General features: G+C 45.2%; 1 protein-coding gene across 1 annotated transcript in view; it reads left to right on the top strand.

The window, feature by feature from the left end:
* The first annotated feature begins 1501 nt into the window (after positions 1 to 1501).
* Positions 1502 to 11641, top strand: part of LOC124613324 — a 179763-nt gene continuing 169623 nt past the window's right edge. Inside the window, exon 1 of the mRNA XM_047142020.1 lies at positions 1502 to 1877. Coding sequence (XP_046997976.1) covers positions 1820 to 1877 — 58 coding nt within the window. The 5' untranslated portion in view covers positions 1502 to 1819. The remainder of the gene's footprint in view (positions 1878 to 11641) is intronic.

Below are 11641 nucleotides of genomic sequence, written 5' to 3'. Positions count from 1 at the left end.
GTAATCATCACGGAGAATTACAGTGATATTAGCAATCATCAGCCAAAGTAGGGCACTGTAATTCTAAATGAGTTCGTATTCCGCTAGCTCTTTGACTGGCGCACTCTGAGTCTGAGTCCGTTCAGAGAGAACTTCAATAGAGTCACTTGCGGATTCAGTGTTGACTTAAGTAGTTAGGAAAAGAGGATGCATTGTGCCAATGATGGCTAGTTAGGTTAGCAAGTGCATTGGATTGTCATGTTAGGCTAGAAATATTGCTTATCCTGTTTTCTGAATAAAATCTTAATTTCGTATCATATGCTAATTAATTATTGATTTTGTAGGTAGCAGTCACCATATTTTTGTTTATTAATTAGAGTGTAATGATGATTTCGATGCAAATGATACTGGGGGCATAACCGCGCGTTTAAACAGAGCCAACTTAAGTCAGATAGTAACTCATGGTCGACTAAGACTACCAATAGATATTTTTCAGTACATCGATAATTTTACAATAAACCCCCGTACGTTGCAAATGAAGCGTAATTAAACAGTTCCTTCAATATACATTGTTTAATTGATGGTACTGGGGCATGAGGAGGTGGATTTGTACCTCTGTAATCTTGTTTCTTTAGTTCTTCGAAAGATCACAACATTTCTGCATGTTGGAAATTGTGTATAGTGTTTGACAGTGTCTCAGAACTGGGGTGGTGGCAACACATGGCTAAACGACAGTGAATTTAACAAGAGTGTTATCCTCATGCAAGCTATTAGTCACCATAAAAATACGCAGTCTTACCTGGAAGTTATTATACGATATTGCGGCGCGTGTGTTGTTCAGAAGTTCTTCTTCTTCTTCCTATTTTGCTACTGTCTTTGTCGCGCATCGTGCGCAGGGTCGGCAGGGTTAAGTACGGATTTGGCATGGTTAATTTTAAGGGGTGGCCGGGTGCCATGTGTTGTTCAGAAGTACAATGCAATATTTCTTCCGACATGTAAGCTTGTGTGCAATAACGTATTTATCCACCGACAACAGGCAAGCGACTTTCAATTAAAATGTCTCCCCTGTATGGGAATATACAATATACATAATGAATGTGCGTGTGCAGGTTGTGGACAAATGGTTGACGACGTATGGAAGTCTAGGTCTGGCTGTGAGTCGTGGTCGGAGAGCCTAATGACCAGGCGAAGAGGGAAATACGGGTTCAGGTTCCAGTCCAGCACAAATTTTCATTGCCATCACTGCATTATACTACTGTTGGCACCTGAAACCACAACTAAGAGGAAGAATGGTACAAAAATTTTCCGCCAGCATCCCTTCTTCAGGACCACCAGACTCCGTCCAGTGTGGCCAAGACTGCGCTTGTCCCGTCCGGCATTCGAGCGACCGCCGCGCCACTGCCGCGCGGCGGGGACGCCCGGAATCTGCAGCCGGGGCGCCGAGGCCCGCAGCCATCAGCGCCGCCAAGCGGCGGGCGCGACGGCTCGGCCCAGAGAGCCCGGCGGAGTCGGCGCGCGCACTCGCCCCGCGTCCCAGCTACCTGCCGCTGCTGGCTGCTGCCGCGATGTGATTCGCTGCGCCGCCGCGTCCTGCCCCTGCGACACAGGCTGCCCCGCTGTGCGCGTCACGTGGAGTAAACACTGTGGCCAGCGTCCGCTGCCCCAGCGAGACACTGTAGCGCTGTCCGGCGTCCTTGACGCGGAGCGCTTTTCGCAAGGTTAAGCCGTGAGCGCCTGTCTACTCGTTAACGCTCCCCACAGCTGACCCGAGAGAGAATAAGAGGCACAGCCACAATCGATATCAGGCCCACCGGTGACCCGCATCCCGGGGGTTGCCAAAATGGATTTTCGTGCCGGCGTCGTCCTGTGGTTGGCAGTACTCTGTCTACACTACCAAAGTAAGTTATATTTATTTTCAGTATATATCTCGCATCATGAAGAGTTGTACTGAGGTAGATGTAAATTAAAATACTTATACGAGAACATCTCTAACATTTCATAAGACCTTCAAAATACTGAAACAGCGTTTTCTGCACGTTTCTGTTTTTTTAAATTGTAAACACCGTCTACTAGGGCAGAACCGTTGCTGTAAAAGTCTGTTCCTCCATGATATTTACTACAATTTCAAACATTTTTTTCCGCAGTCTCTTTATGTGTATATTGGCATATGTTGTATCACTGTATTTTCATTCGACAGTCTGTAAAGAGGCGTCAAAAAAACAGTTCATCATGTTAAAAATAATATATTTGCTTCAATATTACAATAAGTAAAAAGAATTTTAGAGTGTTTATGGTTTATAAAAACACTCGTTTCTTGGTGTACTTGCCAAAGACTTCGTTGTAATATGTTATAAAATATTATAGGTGCTATGAAGTATGTGGTTCACCCTTTACATATATCTAACAATTGCTTTTATGTGTGTAATCGTCTCGTAATTTGTGAGCTTTTTTGCTTTTAAAAAAATAAAAGAAATCGAATAAAAATTAAATAAATAAGTGATCGAATAGTCGCCTAATGCAAGACTGAAAATTGTGATTTCATCACTAATGAATCCTCCTCTGATTTTGAGCTTTCATTGAAATGTACAGCCTTTAAATTACCTCCAACTTATAAAACTAGAATCATATCCAGTTGTGCAAACTAGATTTTTGGCTTAATTACTACTATTTGGTTAAGAAACTGTTTACCTTTTCAAGCTGTAGCATAACAACCCCTGTCGCTAGTACAAATGTATTAAAAATCTGTGATGACACAAGAGCAGAGTTCCAAGTAATTATGTTCAGCGTGAGGCATAATTTAAAATTCTAAATAATATATTAACTATACCATGCAATGTATGAGATTAATCCATAATCTATTCTCCTCTTCGTTAGAAGTCTTATTTCTTGTTCTGAGCAGTTTATCTGTTACTTTGTTCCTTCTTCATTCTTGAATCTTTACTCACAGTTGATTTTTTTGAAATGGGATTGTTTGACAAAGGCAGGTAAAACACCTTTACTCCTCCGGAGTAGAATATGTTTGGTAGTGTCTCAAATAATAAGCCAGTATAAGAGCAGACTTTTTTCATTCACTTTCTACGTGATTTGAAATTTTAACGTCAATTAATTATCCTCATGATATTTTATTTATATATTAGTCAGTCAGCACACAATACACACATGTTTCTTACCTTTCACTAATACCATAAAACCACAGCTTGGTGTGACCTTGTGTCTGTGGGAATCGTATAGTTGCTTTTAAGAAATTACTATAATGAGTCAGACAGGAATCTAAATCCGAAAGTAGAGCGTTTACAGAAAGATTATCGATATTTAGCAAGAAAAATTATCGACATTTCTTATTTCAAGAAAGGTTACCAATATTTAGATTTATATGCAAGAAGTTATCTAACTGTTCATTACACGTGGTTATTATGTCTCACGGAACATAGCTTAACTGAAGAATTTGCACACTAGCGTAGAATAAACGTCAGTGTAAAGTCAGAATCTTAGTTACTCTTCTTTAAAAGACTCATTTTTTCCTGGCACTAATTCCGTTTTTCTGGTCTTTGAATTCCATTGGTCACTGTCAAAAGAAAAAGCGCTGGAGACACAATAACTGAAATATTACTTCGACACAATTTAAACACGTTATTTTTATTAAATTACAATAAAAGAAATGGATGAAATTATTTTCCTGTGGTTAAATATTTGTGTTTGTTTTGCAGGATTATGGTTTTTAGTCTAGCGTGAAAATAAGATGTAAACTTTAAAAGCCGATTTGACAGTATTAAAATGAATAGTTCACCTCGCAGGTAGACACTTCCTTTCTGCTTTCTGATATCGATCACTCCATAAAAATTCACACAAGCTTTTCTCCACGCGCGCTGCGAAGTTTGCAACTTCTGATGGTGTAGCTTGACCACAGCGTCACCCACGAAATCAATTTTCCGCGGCTTACGTTGAGCTTACAGTGGTTAATTTGCTGGAAAACTACCGAGCAGACTAAGCGGTGATGTTGCTGACTAATCGGATGAGCGGCGGTACGGAATTAGCCGTGTCGGGTGGGGGGCACGTTTGCCGAGCGCCCAAGGGGTGGCGAGGAGGGGATGGATTGTGTCGCGAAGTTAGGGAGAGGCGCAACGGCCTTCAGTGATGGAAGCTCAGAGGGGTCACCGCAGCGGGTTAACGGAAAACAACAAACTTTAATGGCCGAACTTGGCCGAAGCTCTCTGACCTGAATTCAAACGTGTCTTGAAAGCGGCCAAATACTTGGAAAGCTGCCCCAATGGGTGCTCTGTCGCAAGCGTTCCACCTTCTAAACATCAGCCACATTAGACATTCGGGCTCCAGACTACCGCATACTTCTCAGGCTTTGTTAATACACCTTAAGTGAAATAGGACAGTAAAGTCGAGTTCACCATACCGATTGGAAAGGGCACCATGAGAAATATGTACAAGTTCACAAGGCATCTCAGATTCGAGAAGATGACAGGTAAATATTTGCTCACTAAATAATAACTAGGGACGTTGATAAAATATCGATATTCCGGTATCTGGTGCAAATATATCGATACATCAATAATGAAATGCCTATATCGAGTTTACATTACGTTATTTCTTTTGCAGTTTTTGGTAAATATTTGAAATTCTTCTTTTGAAATTGTAGTAGAGCATAATTTTACTTTCATTTTGTGAAGCACTGTTGTCACCACGTCCAGTCTGTCTCTTTTTTCTTTGTGAAGCAAATATTAGCGGCACAAAGAAAACGTTCGATTCCACTGAGGAGTGGAGGTGTGAAAGGAATAATAAGATTTCCGATATGAGGAAATAACACACCAGTTGCGTTAAAAAAAATTAACGCAAGTAACATGTGTTTCTTCACGTCAGTATTCTTCAAAAACAGTTGCTGAAAATGATGAATAAAACTCTAAATGACAAGATTGGTCTTTGCGGTGGACGGAAAGGTGCGAAGGGAAAAACGTGATCGACGCTACCAACAGAAACTGCAACGTTGACCTTCACCAAGCACTTTTGACACCAAAACTGCTAGGTCGCTGGCGTTTGTAGGAAAGAAAAAACAGGGAAGTCGACATGAAGTGTTCTGGACAAATCCGATATGTGACGAAACCGAACGACGGACCAATCGGTCAAAATGGTTCAAATGGCTCTGAGGACTATGGGACTTAACATCTGAGGTCATCAGTTCCCTAGAACTTAGAACTACTTAAACGTAACTGAGCTAAGGGCATCACACACATCCATGCCCGTGGCAGGATTCCAACCTGCGACCGTAGCGGTTGCGCGGTTCCAGACTGAAGCGCTTAGAACCGTTCGGCCACTGCTGCCGGCGGACACCTTTTATTTTATCACTTACTTGCAGTACCCATTGTTACCAAAGCGGTTACCGCCAAGCGTGAATGTGCATCGTTTTCATTTTATTTCTTGCTCAATGGGGGACAAGCAAGCTGCTAGCTTGTTGATTTACAAGACATCTAATAATAAATCAATACTTGAATATAGAGCTCTACTCTGGGCAGAAATTTTACAACGTGCAGCCGATATTTTTATAGGCCGGTACATCGACACTTTTTCCAATGATATTGCGATATACCGACACAATGTTACATTACGTCGGATGCCGATAGTGAAATCCTTTATGCATATCGATATATCGGATTTCCGATATTATTAAAAATATTAACAGTCCTAATAGTAACATCAACGCCTACGACGAAAGGCTATGTGAGGAACAATTCCGTTTTTGAAACTTCCTGGCAGATTAAAACTGTGTGCCTGACCGAGACTCGATCTCGGGACTTTTGCCTTTCGCAGCAAATGCTACCCACAACAGAGCTACCCAAGCACGACCAACGCCCAGTACTCACAGCTTTATTTCTGCCAGTACCTAGCCTCCTACCTTCCAAACTTTACACAAGGTGTCCTGCAAACCTTGCAGAACTAGCACTCCTGAAAGAAAGGATATTGCGGAGACATGGCTTAGCCACAGCCTGGGGGATGTTTCCAGAATGATAGCAGAATGAGATTTTCACTCTGCAGCGGAGTGTGCGCTGATATGAAACTTCCTGACAGATTAAAACTGTGTGCCCGACCGAGACTCGAACTCGGGACCTCGAGTCTCGGTTGGGCACACAGTTTTAATCTGCCGGGAAGTTTCATATCAGCGCACACTCCGCTGCAGAGTGCAAATCTCATTCTGGAAACATCCCCCAGGCTGTGGCTAAGCCATGTCTCCGCAATATCCTTTCTTTCAGGACTGCTAGTTCTGCAAGGTTCGCTGGAGAGCTTCTGTAAAGTTTGGAAGGTAGGTGATGAGGTACTGGCAGAAGTAAAGCTGTGAGTACCGGGCGTGGGTCGTGCTTCGGTAGCTCAGTTGGTAGAGCACGTGCCCGCGATAGGCAAAGGTCCCGAGTTCGAGTCTCGGCCGGGCACACAGTTTTAATCTGCCAGGAAGTTTCCAGAATGATATTTTCACTCTGCAGTGGAGCGAGCGCTGATATGAAACTTCCTGGCAGATTAAAACTGTGTGCCGGACCGAGACTCGAACTCGGGACCTTTGCCTTTCGCGAGCAGTGTTGGTTTCGGTCCGGCACACAGTTTTAATCTGCCAGGAGGTTTCATACCAGTGCACACTCCGCTGCAGAGTGAAAATCTCATTCTAATTCCGTTTTTATGTGTGTTATACTTGTATATCACCTAGGTATCACCCGCGGCCTAGGGGACAGTCCGGCTTTCGCAGCCGTGCAGTGCGGACGTGCCGTTCTTTCCGCTTGCGGACCGCGCGCTCGCTGTTGTTTGCTTTCAGCGGCCTTCACTTACGTGTCGCTTACGCGTATTAGTACCATGACCAACAGTTTTCGAAAATCAACACTACGATTCACCTTCTGCAATGACAATACAAAATGGTTCAAATGGCTCTGAGCACTATGGGACTCAACATCTGAGGTCATCAGTCCCCTAGAACTCTACTTAAACGTAACTAAGCTAAGGACATCACACACATCCATGCCCGAGCGTAGGGGTCGCGCGGTTCCAGACTATAGCGCCTAGAACCGCTCGGCCACCCCGGCCGGCAATGACAATACACAACCAAAGGCCTTGGAAGTGGAACGCTTCCTACGCGACTTAGATAAGATCCCAGCTTCCGCCATTTTGGACATCCATTTGTCCTTCTTAATCAGTACAGAGTACGTCAAAGTCGTCAACGACTTGGTGTGCGAAAGAATACTTCGTGACACCAAACTTGGACTACGTTTTTGCCACGCTGACAGAAATGTCGGTACGTCACTGTCGACCACGCAAGCTTGAGAATGCGCATCATACGAGTTTTCGAACTACCATTCGAGCTCGCGCTGGGAGACGTTACTGCGGCTTTCCACCCTATGGCACTGTACACGGGCAGACTGCTGAAAGCTGGGCGCAGTTCCAAACGTACCCCGTTCTGAACGGTGTGAGACAGATCCCAATCGATTTCCGTTGCCAGGTGCCATCTTACCTGAAAATCATTGGATGCCGCGCAATCGTCATATGCGGCAGCCAACCCAAGGGCTGTCCCGGGTGCGGCAAAGAAGGCCACCTCAGGTCTAAGTGTCTTCAGTGACGAGTCAACCAACTGCCAGCCGCTACTGTGGCGCCTCCGACTCCGACGATGGTTTTAACCATCACCTACGCATCGGCGCTTTCTCCTCCTCCCACCGTCCGCCATACATCGGACCATGTATCGGTGGCCCTTCGAGCTACTGCGGATACCGCCGGGGTCGACGCGTTACGCTTACAACCTGACGCTACTCAGGCCTCACTACCAAGCACGGCGACTTCCGATGCTCTCCGGGCCGTCCCTTCACTTATCGTCCCCGCGATGGCCTTCCTCCAACACCGCCATGACTCCCTCCCGTCTTCCGGCTCCCTGCCGCCGTTGGATTAGCAGCTGCAGCAGCAAGTCGTATACCCCTGGCTTACTTATTTGTTACATAGTTAAATTCTTAATTTCTTTGCGTGTTTTGGGGTACTTGCATTGTTTAATTCATAAATTTCGGGCGTATTATAGTATTTGAGAGTTGTAGCATCGCGCCTTAGTACCTGAATAGTAGATTCTTATTTAAATTGCGTGTGAGTTTCGTATAGGACGTGTAATTTCGAGTTTTAGTTACTATATTCGTAAATTCAGGCAGATTGTAGCTCAGTCGTTAGGCGTTTGTACAGGTTAGTTAATACATTCTTTGCGTGTTTCCCTTGCGTTATCTAGGCACGGACTCGTGTTTCAGTAACTGTTGTTCAACATCGATTAGAATGGACAGGGACTCTGATTGCTGTGTTCGGATGAGGGCTGAGTTGGCATCCCTTCGCTCACAGCTGCAAGCGGCGCTGACTTCCGTCGCGCAGCTTGAGGCTGTTGCCAATGGGCACCACTGTGGGGAGCCGGACTTGGGTATCACGGGGATGTCAACCTCTTCCCGTCTGTCCCCAGATCGGTCTGCCGCTGTGGTTGCCCCGGTTGCTGCCCGCAGTGGGGCTGAGCCCTCGCCTGTGGTTGATTGGGAGGTCGTTTCAAGGCGTGGCAGGCAGCGAAAGACGGCCCCGGAGGCTGATCAGAAAGCCTCCCCGGTGCGTCTGACAAACGGGTTTCAGGCACTGTCTCTGGCTGAGCCAGATGCAGCTGCCTGCCCTGTTTCAGAGGATGATTCTCAGCCTTCAAGGTCCGGTCAATCACAGAGGGTGGGCTTATTGGTAGTTGGGAGCTCCAGTGTTAGGCGCGTAATGGGGCCCCTTAGGGATATGGCGGCTAAGGAGGGGAAGAAATCCAGTGTGCACTCCGTGTGCATTCCGGGTGGAATCATTCCTGATGTGGAAAGGGTCCTTCCGGATGCCATGAAGAGCACACGGTGCAGCCAGTGCCATGTGGTGGCACATGTCGGCACTAATGACGTGTGTCGCTTTGGATCTGAGGAAATTCTCTCTAGATTCCAGCGGCTATCTGATTTGGTGAAGGCTGCCGGTCTTGCTTACGAGATGAAGGCAGAGCTCACCATCTGCAGCATCGTTGACAGAACCGACAGCGGACCTTTGGTGTAGAGCCGGGTGGAGGGTCTGAATCAGAGGCTCAGACGGTTTTGCAACCGTGTTGGCTGCAGATTCCTTGACTTGCGCCATAGGGTGGCGGGGTTTCGGGTTCCGCTGAATAGGTCAGGAGTTCACTACACCCAGCTGGCGGCTACACGGGTAGCGGAGACTGTGTGGCGTGGACTGGGTGGTTTTTTAGGTTAGAAAGCCTCGGGAAAGTACGGGGTGGGCTGCAATCTCAAACGGTGCATGGCCAATACAGGACGTGCTTGGATCAAGGAACAGTCGGAATTGTAGTTGTAAATTGTTGTAGTTGTGCTGGGAAAGTCCCTCAGCTTCAAGCGCTAATAGAAAGCACAGAAGCTGAAATCGTTATAAGTACAGAAAGCTGGCTAAAGCCTGAAATAAGTTCTGCAGAAATTTTTACGAAGTCTCAGACGGTATTCAGGAAAGATAGATTAGGCAGAATTGGTGGTGGAGTGTCTGTGTCTATCAGTAGTGGTTTATCTTGAAGTCGAAGTAGATACTCCGTGCGAATTGGTATTGGTGGAGGCTATTCTTAACAGCCGAACTAAATTAATAATTGGCTCCGTCTACCGACCCCCAGACTCCGATGATATAGTTGCTGAACAGCTCAGAGAAAATAAAAACCCCACTCATACCGTTATAGTTGGTGAGGACTTCAACCTTCCCTCGATATGTTGGCAAAAATACTTGTTCAAAACCGGTGGTAGGCAGAAAACATCTTCCGAGTCTGTCCTATATGCTTTCTCCGAAAATTATTTCTGGCAGTTAGTCCACGAACCCACGCGAATTGTAAATGGTTGCGAAAACACACTTGACCTCTTAGCCACAAACAATCCAGAGCTGATAGAGAGTATCATGTCTGATACAGGGATTAGTGATCACAAGGTCGTTGTAGCTAGGCTCAATACCGTTTCTTCCAAATCCACCGGAAACAAACGCAAAATAATTTTATTTAAAAAAGCGGATAAAGTGGCACTAGAAGCCTTCCTAAGAGACAATATCCATTCCTTCCGAACAATGCAAATGTAGACGAGATGTGGCACAAATTCAGAGATATAGTAGCAACAGCAATTGAGAGATTCATACCTCATAAATTGGTAAGAGATGGAACTGATCCCCCGTGGTACACAAAACAGGTCCGAACGCTGTTGCAGAGGCAACGGAGAAAGCATGCGCAGTTCAGAAGAACGCGAAATCCCGAAGATTGGCTAAAATTTACAGACGCGTGAAATTTGGCACGGACTTCAATGCGAGATGCCTTTAATAGGTTCCACGACGAAACATTCTCTCGAAACTTGGTACAAAATCCGAAGAAATTCTGGTCGAATGTAAAGTACACAAGCGGCAAGACGCAGTCAATACCTTCGCTGCGCAGTGCCGATGGTACTGTTACCGACGACTGTGCCGCTAAAGCGGAGTTATTGAACGCAGTTTTCCGAAATTCCTTCACCAGGGAAGACGAATGGAATATTCCAGAATTTGAAACACGAACAGTTGCCACCATGAGTTTCTTAGAAGTAGATACCTTAGGGGTTGCGAAGCAACTCAAATCGCTTGATACGGGCAAGTCTTCAGGTCCAGATTGTATACCGATTAGGTTCCTTTCAGATTATGCTGATACAATAGCTCCCTACATAGCTATCATATACAACCGCTCGCTCACCGATAGATCTGTACCTACAGATTGGAAAATTGCGCAGATCGCACCATTGTTTAAGAAGGGTAGTAGGAGTAATCCATCGAACTACAGACCTATATCATTGACGTCGGTTTGCAGTAGGGTTTTGGAGCATATACTGTATTCAAACATTGTGAATCACCTCGAAGGGAACGAGCTATTGATACGTAATCAGCATGGTTTCAGAAAACATCGTTCTTGTGCAACACAGCTAGCTCTTTATTCGCACGAAGTAATGGCCGCTATCGACAGGGGATCTCAAGTTGATTCCGTATTTCTAGATTTCCGGAAAGCTTTTGACACCGTTCCTCACAAGCGACTTCTAATCAAGCTTCGGGCCTATGGGGTATCGTCTCAGTTGTGCGACTGGATTCGTGATTTTCTGTCAGGAAGGTCGCAGTTCGTAGTAATAGACGGCAAATCGTCGAGTAAAATTGAAGTGATATCAGGTGTTCCCCAGGGAAGCGTCCTGGGACCTCTGCTGTTCCTGATCTGTATAAATGACCTGGGTGACAATCTGAGCAGTTATCTTAGGTTGTTCGCAGATGATGCTGTAATTTACCGTCTAGTAAGGTCATCCGAAGACCAGTATCAGTTGCAAAGCGATTTAGAAAAGATTGCTGTATGGTGTGGCAGGTGGCACTTGACGCTAAATAACGAAAAGTGTGAGGTGATCCACATGAGTCCCAAAAGAAATCCGTTGGAATTCGATTACTCGATAAATACTACAATTCTCAAGGCTGTCAATTCAACTAAGTACCTGGGTGTAAAAATTACGAACAACTTCAGTTGGAAAGACCACACAGATTATATTGTGGGGAAGGCGAGCTAAAGGTTGCGTTTCATTGGCAGAACACTTAGAAGATGCAACAAGTCCACTAAAGAGACAGCTTACAC

The sequence above is a fragment of the Schistocerca americana genome, chromosome 4, assembly GCF_021461395.2.
Source record: "Schistocerca americana isolate TAMUIC-IGC-003095 chromosome 4, iqSchAmer2.1, whole genome shotgun sequence".
NCBI classification, from domain to species: Eukaryota; Metazoa; Arthropoda; class Insecta; order Orthoptera; family Acrididae; genus Schistocerca; species Schistocerca americana.
This window is presented reverse-complemented; position numbering and strand designations above follow the sequence as displayed.